At 44.3% G+C, this 13,653-nt stretch overlaps 2 protein-coding genes across 6 annotated transcripts in view; both read left to right on the top strand.

The window, feature by feature from the left end:
* The first annotated feature begins 662 nt into the window (after window positions 1-662).
* Window positions 663-4,847, top strand: LOC124075144 (DEP domain-containing mTOR-interacting protein-like). The gene is made up of 5 exons (XM_046418566.1): window positions 663-883; window positions 2,146-2,343; window positions 2,538-2,608; window positions 2,851-2,955; window positions 3,180-4,847. The coding sequence occupies exons 1-5, from the start codon at window positions 865-867 to the stop codon at window positions 3,306-3,308; spliced, it is 522 nt and encodes a 173-aa protein (XP_046274522.1). The 5' UTR covers window positions 663-864; the 3' UTR covers window positions 3,309-4,847.
* Window positions 4,848-10,057: 5,210 nt separating this feature from the next.
* LOC124075141 (collagen alpha-1(XIV) chain) overlaps window positions 10,058-13,653 on the top strand; it is a 110,194-nt gene continuing 106,598 nt past the window's right edge. For 4 of the 5 annotated variants that reach the window (XM_046418563.1, XM_046418560.1, XM_046418561.1 and 1 more), the window contains exons 1-2: window positions 10,076-10,191; window positions 12,057-12,171. In XM_046418563.1, the coding sequence (XP_046274519.1) occupies window positions 12,090-12,171 (82 nt within the window). In that variant the 5' untranslated portion in view covers window positions 10,076-10,191; window positions 12,057-12,089. Of the gene's footprint in view, window positions 10,192-12,056; window positions 12,172-13,653 lie in introns of all 5 variants that reach the window. The other variant, XM_046418558.1, reaches the window with a different exon arrangement.

Raw genomic sequence — 13,653 nt, 5'->3', positions numbered from 1 at the left:
AAGTTGCTCAGTGCAGCCTTTCGTTATGGAGAAATCCTCCGTTATCAGGTGGAATCGGAGAGCAACAGAGCATACGGTTAAACACAGATGTCACTGATATCATTCAGCTTCTCGGGAACAGTCAGTTCTGGTCCAGATATCACAAACCACACGTCCTCAAACACACGGCTCGCTGCTCGCTGCTCGCTGCTCGCAGCTCGTTGCCTAACAGTTTGATTTTGAAAGTTTGTGTGGAGGCTGCCTGCCCTTCATTCGATTAATGTGATCTTTTCAGTCAGATCTCCACCTCACACACTCGTTATTGGAAACTCGTCCTGCTGAATGGAGAGTCCAGACAGATTACTGGATTATAATTACTGATGCATTCATGTGTTCATCAGTGTTGAAGCTGAAATCGATACCTTTGATCCTTAACATTACATCATCAGTTGTTTGATGATTATATCTTTTCTATTGTTAAACTTAATCTTCATAGTTGTCAAATAAATGTGGTGGAGTGGAAATACTTAAAGTAGAAACTCCTCAAAACTGCACTGACATACAGCACTTGCTAACAGGAGTGATTCAGAGAGGAAGGCTTGTGTTTGGATCGCGTCTCCTCCTCCTCCTCCTCCTCCTCCCTCCTGCTGAGGGTCAGCTTGTTTGTTCACGGGTTTAATATTTAGCTCACACACACATTTGAGATGACTCCCCTTGCTTTCAGATCTGTCAGCACACACGGGAAACTTTTGGTAACCTGTGCAGAGGCTCGGGCCGGCTGAGTGTGCCTCCTTGCGTCTTCTCGTCTGCTCATATGAGTACTTGAGGATCTTCATCGTCCGGAGTCATCCTTCTCTGAGTGACTGGATAAACGACCGAGCAGAGATGGGACCTCGCACAGCAGGTAAGACTCTGCTCAGATCGTCATCATCACGGCTGACAACAATAAAAACAAACACCAGAGAAGTTCCCTCCTGGATGCCTCTGCAGTAGATAAAACATGTAAAGTTCTCTTTGGGTGATCCAGAATGTGAACCAACGTGATGATGCGTCCTCTAAGCTGCCCTTCCTGTGGAGAAACTCTACAGAGGTGTAGAGGGTAGCACATCCGACTCACAGGATAAAACACGATCACCACGTAAAGCCGGTGTCCCCCATGGTTTCTTTCTGCCCCTGGCCCTCAGATGGCCTGAGTCCGTCACTGACCTTAACCAGCTGTGCCAGGTCCTCTCCATGTCTTCAGTTAAATGCTGTAACAGAAAACACAGATGCTTCACTGTGACCTCGTGATGTTTTCTGTCCGCCACTCAGCGGCAGAACTCAGGACGTAAAGGACCAGACTGGGACCAGGTTTCACCTGAGCCCACATACCAGACTTGTGACTCTAATCTCAGGTGTCCACCTTCAAACTGTGCTGATTGTATATTCACTGATCTTCTGTGCTGCCGGGTTGAACATGTGAGTGAAGCCTCCACGTTTTACAGTCTGGAGCTTCTCTGCAGCAACACCCACACGTGAAGCTTCGTAGTCCACCACAGACCAGTTGGTTTGGATGAGACTTGGGCTTTGGTCATGTTTGTGCAGGTAACCGTGACTACAAGACACCCTGAACAGGAAGTGACATGTTTTGATCAAGCAGTAAACAAATGAACATTTTATGATTGCTTTATTATCTGGGCGTTTGAGGTCATCTGCTCTGACTCACTGAAGTGATGAAGTCATGAAGTGAGAGGAGAGTTTGCATCAGGAGAGCAGAGATCTGCAGATGTGAATGAAGCTCAAAAGTCTGACCTTAAGTGGGCAGATTACTGTAAAATGTTACTGTAGGATGAATGCATAAAGCATCATTCTTCATTGCAGGTCACATTCATTGATGAGCCTTTACGAGGCAAGAGGAAATCAGTGTGAGCAAACAAACAGAACGCCCTGCAATAAACACATGAAACGGGCAGATGATTTGACTTGGTGCCTGGGCTGCAGTTCATTCAGAGGGACGGCCGGGCGGCACGGCGACCTCTGCCTGTTTCTTATCTCTGCTGTTATTGAGGCATGTTTGGACAGAAGCTGAATTGTTAGAAGCTGAACTGAGGAAGTCAAACATGAAAAGTGGGTCAGTCACTGAGCTCTCCATCAGCTCAGGAAACATGTCCTCTGTGTCTCCACCAGTGGCTCCTTCCAAGGAGGTGAAGGCAGTCGCAGGAGGGGCTCAGGGAGGAGCCCGGCTGAGGAGCAGCAGTGACGGCAGCAGATACAGCAGCAGGAGAGGAGTCGGCCTCCATAGCATCACCTCCTCCTCCTCCTCCTCCTCCTCCTCCTCCTCCTCCTCCTCCTCCTCCTCACCGGTGCTCTCCAACCCCAAATCAGGTGATAAAGAAAAAGGAAACCACAAAGTCCGTGCAGGCTGAGGGAGTCCACTCTGTGATTGTCAGTGCTTTATTACTTTGAGAGGCACATCCAGAAAAAGAGAAGTTTGCTCTGCCAGAAGTGAGAGGAATTCAAAATCATGTCTGAGTGGAGGCGAGTCAGTATTCACATTTTATCTTTTGTTTCATGTCCAGTCCTGAAGAGACCAGTGAGCACAGACGAGCTGCAGACACCAGGAGGACCCTACATCAAGAAAACATTTACAGTACGTGAACAACCTGATCCTCTTCTAACAGTTAGGAAGTCTGCACGTGGAACTTTAATCAGATGAAACTGAATCAACTCTTTTTTGCAGCTTCAGGTTTGCAGTTGTGTGAGGATTCAGATTCTTTACCGACTAACACTGTAAAAATGCTCCACTGGATGTGAGAATCCTTCACTCAGGGGCAGTTCATCCCACACTGAAGGTGTCCTCCGGACTTGTCTCTTGTCTCTGTGTGTCCCCAGATTGTGGGCGACGCCGTGGGCTGGGGGTTCGTGGTCAGAGGGAACAGGCCGTGTCACATCCAGGCCGTGGAGCCCTGCGGCCCAGCTGCTGCCGCTGGCCTGAAGGTAGGCATCATGGGAAACGCAGTCGGTGCAAAAGGTTATTCCCTTCAATTATTGGTCATCAGTCGAGGGTGAAACAGGGTCATCTGAGTTTATTATGTTTTGATTGGATGTGAGTTTCACATAACACTGAAACATGTCCAACTTGGCCTTCCAATGGGTTTTGTTGTTCACTCCCTCTTTCATTTTTCTTCTTATCGTTCCTTCCCTCTATGGTGCACCTACAGGTTTGCCAGTTTGTGCTTTCCGTCAACGGGCTCAATGTTCTGAATCTGGACTACCGGACTGTCAGCCACCTGATCCTGACTGGACCCAGAACGGTGGTGATGGAGGTGATGGAGGAGACTGAGCACTGAGCGGTGGAGGAAACACTGATGGATGGACAGATGGACAGGATGTTTGGTGTTCTGGCTTTCATGAAACTCATATGTCCTGTCTGAGGTTTTCTCCAACGGACTGTAAGAACACAAAATGAAACGGGAACCAGAACCTTGTTAGGAATCATTTTAAATTATTGATGGAAGCCGTTTGTGTTTAGATTTCAGGTTGGCTGAAGAAAACTTTAAGCTCAACAAGACTGTGCTGAATGGCAGCCACAACCTTTGAGTGACAAACTAGTTTTGAGTAATAAGTAAATGAAAAGTCAGTCACCATCTCCTCACCCTGACGCTGATGGAAAGTCAGGTGAAGTTTCATTGGAGGTCCACAGTAAAACAGCTTTGCAGCTTTCTGCTAAACAACCAGGGACTGCTTTTTAAAACGTGAGAAAAACAATGCGCAAATTGATTTAAAGACCACAGTGGAGATTTTGGCTTGAAAAAGGCTGTAAAAGATTTTTTGTTGTTCATGGGTTGTTTTTAAACGTTTTGAAACAGCTCCCGAGCTTCTGCAGTGATTTCTGTTGCACAGTGGATCTAATGGGTCCAGTTGTAGTAAGACAAAGATGCCATTTTGTGGGAAAGAACAGCTCTGATGCCAGCCTCCACAGTCACATGAGCTCCAGCTCGGCTGTCTGTCCACGTGTGAATGGACCAGAGACACTGGTTGTCTTTTTGTCCGTGAAGTTTGGAGGGCCTATTTTCTGTCGCTCATCCAAATCTTCGTTTATTCATTCCAAACCAGCTTGTTGTTAAATCAAGATCCACAAGGCGCCGAGTGTTTCTGACAGAAAACAACAAAGTTTTCCTACTGAAATGGTTACAGACAGGAAAAAATATTTTGTTGTTTAAATGTTTAATGAGCTGTGAGACACACTTGAGACGTTGTCTTAGAAACTGGAAGCATTCGTGCTGTTTCTTTCACTGGGAGGTTTGGACTTTTAACCCCACCGCTCATTACCTGCATGCAGCGTTTACACACTCCTGCATGCACACACACACACACACACACACACACACACTTGTTGTGTTTACTTTTCCATCCACTCCCTGCGATGTCAAATTCCCGGAAAGGAAGTGTGAAGAGACAACAAGACTTCAGCTGAAGTGTGTGAAAGCACTTTCTCCTTTGGCTTTGCCTTTTTGTACCTTACTGTCTCTGTTGTCACTGTGTCGTATGGACAGCAGGACAGCAGGACAGCAGGACAGCAGGACAGCAGGACAGCAGGACAGCAGTGAGTGTCTCTCAGCAGGCAGCCGTCTGCTCTTTGCAGACTGAGTGTGGAGACTCAGCGAGTCTCTGCTGCTGCTGCTGCTGCTGTGGTTTTCATGCAGGCAGTTAGTCGAATTATGGTGAAATATTGATTCAGGAGAGTGGATTTTCTTCACAAACTGCTGTGCTTTTTGGCCATTTCTCTCTCTGTGTATTCACCTGTAATAGTTTGAATTTATTTGACTCAAACTGTGAATGTACTTTACACTGCATGTGAAAATCAAATAAAACAAAATCTTGACAGACATTCTCTTCTGTGGTTCTGGAAAAAGTTCTGACTCAGTCTAATAAAAAAGAACCTATAAAAGCTGTCAGGGAGCGTGAGGCTCTGAAACACGACGTGGTGAAGCAGAAGGGTGGAGGTCTGAGCTGCTGCATGTTCACACACAGATTTACAGTTTGCAGTTGTACCAGCAGGTGGCAGCACATCCACATCTCCACTCTGCTCTCAAGATGAATACATGCCATTTGTATTTCGTACCGTAGCCGTCTGATTCTTTGCCTCTTCTTTGGTCCTTGAAATAATTTTCATAAAACAATCCAGCATTATTAATGAATCTTGACGTGGATGATTACAATGAGGCCACAGTCGAGAGTGGACACCAAACTGATCACAAGTCACGGTTCAAATGCAGCACGAAGCTGAAACTGGAAGAATGACGGGAAGAAGGATTTTGTTCCCTTTGCCAAGCGTAATGTCAAACTGTGAAAACTTTCAGCCTGTGAAACCCTCCCCCAGAACAGACAGAAAATCACTATCATTTCTGACATTCTCTCTTGTCAACAGTCCTGTCGGTGACGGATGGTTACTACCAAGTTCATAAAAAAGGTCAGAGTTCACAGAGTCAAGAAGTCTTTTCAGTATTTCAAAGTGCTGGGGCTGAAGAATGAGGGGTTACAGTAGGTCAAGTGCCGACTACTTAAAATGCACCAGTCACCTTTGATATAAGAAACATACATATGATTGCCAAATAATGTTAGCGCTCTTATATAAAGTATTATAATTGCAATAATAAAAACAAGATTATTAAACTTGACGAGGAGGCTTTATGATTGTCCCCTTGGGTGAAAAAAATAGTACAACAAAGCAGTACAAAAAGTATAAAAAGTCTACTTCAAAGTGTTTTAAAGGGCTTCAAAGCGGTTCGATCCCCTTCAGCTCCACTTCGGTGGTGAACTCGTCACCATCGTCACAACACCAGGAGTCTTGCTCATGAGGTCCTCAGCAGGAGGAGCAGAGAGGAGGGTTCACACCTTCTCTCCTCTCGCCTCAGTGATCAGCAGGACGTTCCTGAACCTTCCAGGGGATTTTGGAAAATTCCAGGTGAGTGACTTTTTTATTCCGAGCTTGTAGAGACACATTCAACACAAACAGAGAACTGAACCGACTGTGCAGAGGCTCAGCGTCATGTCGTACAGCTGAGGATTTGCTCGCCGTGTTGCACGTTTCCCAGCAACATCACGTTCCACTACAGCGATGCGAAATAACGTCGACAAGCACTCCTTCAGCAGAAACCAGCGCAAGCCATCACAGATCGCAGTGGAAGATAAGAATGAAGAGTCATTTGCTGTGTAGGAGCTCATTAGGACTGGAACACGTGATGGAAAACATCAGACCAGTAACAGTATCAATAACCAGGACCAGAGCAGAACAAACACAGCTCATAAAGAAGACAATTTATGATCATTGTTTCATCTAATGGAGACTCTCAGACTCCTCTGATGGTTTCTGGGAAGGTCAAAGCTCTGATGTATTATTGACTTAACTTATTGAAGTCACAGTCATAATGAAGAGAAAATGCAAATGGGAGGATGGGGGGAGGTTAAAGGAGGGTTTTTGAGCCTTGACACAACTGACACTTCAAGCAAATCAGACGCAGCCAAAGCCTGTGATGCATCATTAGCAAAATAACTTTGACATGCGGGTCCTCTTCAGCGGTCAGCGTGGGGAACGATGTCCCACACCAGTCAGAAAGGACAGCTTTAGACCCTGGTTACCCACATCTCACATAGTTAACATTCAAGACGTTTCAGGCCGCCACATCATGACTGGCGCGTCAACAAGCCGCCATGACAGAGAGGAAAAACGCGTGGCGCTGCAGCAGTTGGACTGCGTTTGGAGACTGATTTCAGCCACTCTAACATCAGCCTGCTGTGGTGTGATTGTGGCTGAACGCTCGATAAGGCTGCTGCAGTGACTGTGGTGAGTCCCAACACCCAGAAGAGGGTTTGGGCTGTGCTGGGTGGCCTTCATGTAGGAGCCTGACTGAATGAGGAGCAGCTGAACAAATGGTCCTCAGCTCGCGACTCTCTGCTGAAAACTGTCACACAAAATGTTAAAAAGAGCAACACAAAATGACCAAACGACATCTTCAGTGCTCTTTTGTGACTCCGAATGTGTCGAGACAAGACTGCAGTCAGCATCTTAATGATTTCATGGTACAAAACCACAACAGCAAAAGTTACCTGCAGTATTTCAGTACTTCAGCATGAATAAGTACTTCACGTAAGCAAACGACAGAACTGATCATTGAGGATATTTTATTATTATTATTTGTTATTTTGTATTTTGTATGATGCACAAATTCCATGTTTGGTCACACGTACTTGGCAAATAAAGCTGATTCTGACTGACTTCTGGACAGTTTGTGAAGCAGCAGGAGCTGCACAGGCCGCACATCACTTTTCTCATACTGCCTCCTACTGGTCAAACCCAGGAACAACTGCTTCTGTGTGCCAGCAGAGGAAACTAAATATGTGACAGCAATTAAATTAAGTGTTTTTTGAGGGGCCCTTGAAGGCAACATTTTTTTGGTTGTTTCAGATGAGGGTACCTCACGATGAGCCGGTACTTCATTAAACCGAGGGTGCAGTGTTGGAAGAGCCTGTCCCACTTTATCGAGTGCCGTGTACTCAACTGAATTCGGTGGGGAATTCAGTGGTTTCTCCTCCTCCATCCTGCCTTCAGCAGTTAGAAATTACAGCACAACACTCTCTCATGATACGATGCACTTCATGCCAACTTTTGTATACAGCAAACAGACAGATTCAAGGAGAGAAACTTCTTTAGGTTCCATCACTTAATAGCTAAAAGACCAACTGAAAAAGTCCTATAAAAATACAATGTTTAGGTTCCATACAGAGAGATGGTTGGGTGTCGTCCAGCCATCTTTTCAGGCCTTCCATCTGCTTCATCCAAGATGGCACACACACACACGCACACACGCTATCATTGCTTTCCATTCAGTCGCAATCAAGGCATGTTGTGTGAGTGTTAGCTCAGATTCTCTGCAGGTGACCAGGGTCACATTTTCAGCTTTCAGCAGGAACAGAAGAGCTGGAGCTCATCTCAGTCCTCCATTTCAGTCAGTTTGTGGCCGTCCTGTCACATCATTAAGTCTCAGCTCTCTGGTTTATGCATACGGGAGAGACTTTGTTTATATTCACACAAGAAGGGTTTGATTGCAGAAAGACTGTGTCCACTACCAGACACAAAGTGCTGGTACCAGACTGTATCATTAGCAAAAACACAAGCCTCTTGGGTTGTTTTCCACCTGTCTCTCTTAATTCAACATAGCAAGGTAGTTGCATACGCCGCGACACCCCTGTGTGTTAATGTGCAGTACAGTCTGAGCTTCCTGTAGTGAGGCTCTGATTTGTCCCACAGTAACGTGTAACGAGATCATTTGGCCCACAAGCACCACCAGCACCTCTGCTGGTTAAAAGCTACATGATGAGCAAACAAAGCCATAATAAGCGAGGCTCAGAGAAGCTGAGCGGCCCACCTTCAGCAGACAGAAACCCATTGAAGACTCTGTGTTGTCTCACAGATAAGGACACCTGCATGTCGGAGGCTGCGTCTCAGTGAGGACGTCACCGTGCTGCAAGGCTCAGTATGCAACGCAGGCGAAGCAAAGACTTTATAATTACAGCATTGCAGTCTTTACACAAGTGCCCCAAGTTCGACTTTTTGAGAAACATGAAAATTAAACAGTAAAATAACTTTCTTATTATGATCTGATTTGGAAATAATTCACATGTTTACCAGTGACTTGTGTCTGTGGGAAAGTTCTCATTCCAACAGCTTTATGAGAGCGTTTCCATGATCCTCCCTTTTAGCTTTTACAACGAGGCACCTGCTCAAACAGAAGGGTACGGGCCTTTATTAGAGGGGCCCCGGGGAATCGTAGTACAGCATGTAGCCAGGGGCCACAAGGATTACACATTTTGTCCCCACGACCGCTCAACCTGCACATTTTTCTGCAGCCTCGCCTCACATTAAACTGGGTAAAAGGAATGAATAGCTGCAGGGTTTGATGGTGAAGGAAGCGGGAAACACCCATCAGTCCTCAGCAAGTCTCAACCATGAGGAGGAGAGGAAGAGACCCACCAACAGCGTGAAGCTGGCCAGACAGACAGGAAGTGAGACAAGTTTGTCTTCAAATTAAAAGAAAAAGTTACTAACACCTGACGAGGTTTTAAATTAAACAACAGCCACAAAATCACTCAAAAACCTATACCATGTGCTGTGTGGCAAGGAAGGCAGGAAACCAGCTGGATGAAAAGGCTTTCAGTTCAGTAACGTTGGGGATCAACAGGTTTGTGTTCTATACTTGGCAAATTTTTTGATTTTTTTTTTTCTTAGCTACTCAGAATGCCTTTGGATTCAAAATGACATCACTATCGTTTCATTTTGGCAGAAATATTCCCCTATTGAAAAGCATTTTCAAACTTTTGCTGCTTAATGATTTACAGCAAATGAAAACTGTGCAACGTGTTTCACTCAATAGTACAGTTACGCCACTATACTGAAGTCACCTGTGTTCCTGTTTCCTTACTGAGGAGGCGGGAAGGATCTGAGGATCTGATTGGTTGATTGAAACTGCAGTGGGAGGAGCTAAAACCGCCAATCTGTTCCAGTTAAAGTTTGGAAGACAGAATTTAGTTAAAAAATAGTACAGTCATAACCTGTTTTTGTTCAGTCATGGTGACATTTTTGACGATTTAAGGTCATAAGTCTTAGAGATAAGTCTAAAGCTAAGGGACTAGCAACGGAAAAGCTTGCCAGCTACAACTGTAGTTAGAATGTTTGTTTAAGTTTACAGCAATATTGGTTTGCTCACCTCAAGCTAATTTTTCTCCAGCTAGCAAAATACGCGACCAAGAGAGGAAGAACGATAGAGGGTAGGGTTGTTGTAAGTTTAGATGCCTAAATTGTGAAGTAACTGAGTGTTCATATTCACAGTAATTTCTGTTAATATTATTGTTAACGTGGGCTTGCTGTTGCAATCCTTTCAGCTATCGTTATTTCAGCAAACGCATCAATCTATGTTGAAACAGCTACGTTACCTTCGCTTATCTGGTTTTGACCATCACTGCTACTAAAATGTAGTCGCCATTACTTACTTTATTTTGAAATCTTGGACCGGTAGTGTGGTGTATCGCTCGGGTGAACTTGTCTCCTGGTCGGCAGGGAGCGGAGAGTTGGTGGACAGTGTGGATAAGAGTCGCTTTGGGGACTGGTGAGCTTGTCGTACAGCTGCCCGGAGGAGAGCTGCGGAGCCAGGACACGGATGATCTGAGGAGAAGGTAAAACTGCTCTCTGCTCACACGCTGCTTTTACATCCGCGGGGCTTTTCTCTGCACCTCAGTCCGGAGAGCGGAGCGCGTCCTCTCTGCTGGCGCACCGTGCAGGTCTCACCTGTGCTCTTTTCAGTCAAGGAAAACTTCCGCTCCTTTTGTTCACGGTAAACTAGAAGTGGATTGATATGATGTCTTGCATGATTTGTTTCTCTGCTGCGGGTCTCTTTGCGCTCTTCGAGCGTGCAACAACCGACGCTCCCTTCTCCTGTACAGTACGTTGTGGTAGTGTTAAGCGATAACCCTTTGAAAGAGCTCTAGTGATGCCAAAATGCAAGCTGGGCGCATGTAATAATAAAACAACAGGGCTCTGCGAGCTGATAGACTACAGGTTAATCAGAGAAATTTGACATTAAATTGTTTTTTTAATATCACCATAAACTCCCTACAGAGAATACATTCACAGTTAGTCTCTGAGGGAATATATCATTGATAACACTGATATTTAGTGATTCTTTTCAAGTTACTCTGAGGCAAGGCATGTCTGTTTCTATTACCACAGTTAAAGCTTGTTTTGACGCTGACATGGTGAAAATACAAAATCCTTACAATCTGTCATATCAATAAATTATTGAAAATTACCTGCCATTAAAAGTTGGCTGCAGCATTAGTTGGAAACAAAATGGGTTTGTACATCCCTTCAGATGCAGATTAGTCTTTTCTGTGACATCTTACATTCAGGTGTTTGAATAATCATGCAGCTGCCTCCAGGTATTATAAAACATATCTTCAGTTTTTATTTATATAACCGTGTCTTTGTGCATTTATATGTGACAGTTGTGTTACTGTGTGCACCTTCATGCAGCCTTCTGCAGGGACTAATGTGCTTTATGTGTGATGCAGATAGGAAGACATGCGCGTGTACGTGGCTGTGAGTTCTTTCACCCACACAAGAAATTTCTTGTCATTATAATAGACTTGATTCTGCGCAGAAGGAGAGGACTTAAAGGCGTAGCAAAAGAGACAGCTTAATCCAGGAAGGGATCATTTAAAACTGTAAACCAGTGGCCTCCAGTTTTTTTGAGATTTGGCATGAGGGGCAGGAGGCCTGGGTGGTCCGGGCTGTGATCCAAGTGAACTTGTCAGTCCATATCTCATCAAGGTGTGGCTTTCCTGCGATTGATGAATGTCATATTCAGAATCTCACCTGTTTTTTAATCAATTTTATATAAGCTCACTTTTTTGAATACAAAAAATGTATCTGTAGCTCCACAAATTTGATTCAAGCTGGCTGAAGTCAAACAGCCCAGCACTGTAGCTAACCTGCATCGACCAGTAATCTTCACAATTAGTCAGTTAATCATTTAGTCCAACGTGACGTCTTCAAATTGTTTCTTTTGTCCAACCAAAACCCAAAGACTCTTCAGTTGCTGTCAGAAAGGACAAAGATAAACAGCCAATCCTGACATGTAAGAAGCTGCAATCAACAAATGTTTGATGTTTTTGATAGAAAAATGACTGAAACGATTAATTGATTGTCAAAATTATTGGAAACAAAATTGTCGTCTAATGGATGAATTGACTGTTTGTAGCAGCTTTAATCTGTCATAACCTGGGTATAAAGTGTCAAATGGAGGATGTGAGTCCTTTCTTAGGCTGTTTAAGTCTCTTCATCACCTCCTTGTCCTTTTCCTCCTTTACCTCCACTCATCTCTCTTAAATCCCTTCTCCTCCCCCCTCTTCCTCATCACTCCCTTTCCCACATCCTTTCGCCTTCTCTCCTCACCCATCTCCTGCTTCTCCTCACCTGTCTTTTCCTGTTCCCTTCCTCTTTTTTGTCTTTTTTCTTCTTTTCTTCCTCCTCTGTCCATCAGGTGTGTTGCGTCCTCCTGTTTGCTGCTGCCAGGATGCAGTTCTCAGTCAGACTGAGCCTCTGCCTGCTGGGCTTCCTCCTCGTCTGCATGTTCCCTCAGTCAGCGCGGGGCCAAGGTAAGTACCTCCACTATCCTGCTTTCTGCTCAGGGATTTACCACCCAGCAACATGGGACTAAACATGGCCAAGCTGGATTTTTGGAAAGGGCCAGTAGGGCTAGTCATGGTGTAGTCTTAGGACCTTCCACAATGGTACCATGTAGAGTGAGAGTGGAATCACAGATACTGTTCTGAAACAAAGATATCAGTTCTCTTTAACAACGGCAACCTGGCCCTTGACTTTCAGGCCAAACAGGGCTTCCCATGTTGGTGTTTGAACTCGATCACCACATATCTGCTTTCAGCAGTATGGTAAAGTATTTATTGTTGGCTCAGTTAGCCTCACTCTGGTCCTCTTGTTGGAATGCAGGTATCATCTTTTTCATTCACCATTTTATTCAGCAGGTTACATCTTGAATTTCACTCTTGTTGTAGTTTTGATGTGCAACTTTGCTCCAAAGAAACTGGGTTTTATTTCAAAGTGTTCATTTCCCCTCTGGGATAAATAAAGGAATTCTGATTCTGATTCTGATTTTATTTCTCCTTTGACTGTGCCTTTACCCACATGTGTGTGTCTCAAAGGGAAAAGCTTCAATGCCACAATCATCCTGTGAAAATGTGTGTGTCTTAGCTGGAGAAACTGGTTTGCTTGTCTCTCACCAGTGTACCATATGTGTGACTAACTTGTGTATTTATTTATTTGGAGGAGTTTTCATCCCAAGAAAAAATTTTGTTCACCTTACTTTGGTTAAAACAGTTTTTGTTAAACTTCTCTTTTGCTCTCGTACTTCTGATAGCTTCACAGCATTTGTGTGTTTTCCCATTATCACTGTTTGCAGGATGAGAGCTCTTCATGTAATTATCTTTCCTCTGACATAGTCTGTCACCCTACTTAGCTCGTTGAACTTATTCAGCAATTAACACGTAACCTCACTCATTACCACATTAACAAAGAGACATGTGTCTCCTTAACACCATTATCATCATTAATAATCTTGTAAACTCCTTTTTCACCAAATAGACTTTCTCTCTGGGGATGTTAAGTGATTGATTGATATTCATGGAATGTCTTTAATTAGCTGAGCAAGGTTTACCCTTATTATGCAGAAGACCTGACCGTGGATCAAAGATGAGCTTTTGTATCTGTTTTTACTCTTAGTGTGTTGGGTGGTATATCTGGTTTGAGATTTATTTTTCTGGTTTTGTGGGTAAATAAAAGACTGATGTGTGCTTGAAACACAGTTAGGTACTCATGTGGCACCCAAACATGTAGCATCTGCTGGCTGAACTTGAAATAGGACTGAACCTTCTCGGTTCTGCTGTGGACAATCAGAAACTGTGCCATAACCCTAAATCCAGTGGATGGACTGATACTGTGCCATATCATGACACAGTTGTTGATAGATTTAGGAGCAAAGAAATGAATGGGCTACAACTAATTGTTTTTCATTATTGATAAGTCTGCCATTTATTGTTAAACTGATTAATCCATTAGTCCAT

Source organism: Scatophagus argus, chromosome 17, assembly GCF_020382885.2.
Source record: "Scatophagus argus isolate fScaArg1 chromosome 17, fScaArg1.pri, whole genome shotgun sequence".
NCBI classification, from domain to species: Eukaryota; Metazoa; Chordata; class Actinopteri; family Scatophagidae; genus Scatophagus; species Scatophagus argus.
Note: the sequence above shows the minus strand (reverse complement) of the source record. Positions and strands in the feature narration are given on the sequence as shown.

What these genes read in the sequence shown, in the direction of transcription:
- LOC124075144 (XM_046418566.1), top strand. An exon ending in ACATCAAGAAAACATTTACA is followed by an intron (nt 2,609 to 2,850) that starts GTACGTGAACAA and finishes GTGTGTCCCCAG; the next exon opens with ATTGTGGGCGACGCCGTGGG. An exon ending in CTGCTGCCGCTGGCCTGAAG is followed by an intron (nt 2,956 to 3,179) that starts GTAGGCATCATG and finishes GTGCACCTACAG; the next exon opens with GTTTGCCAGTTTGTGCTTTC.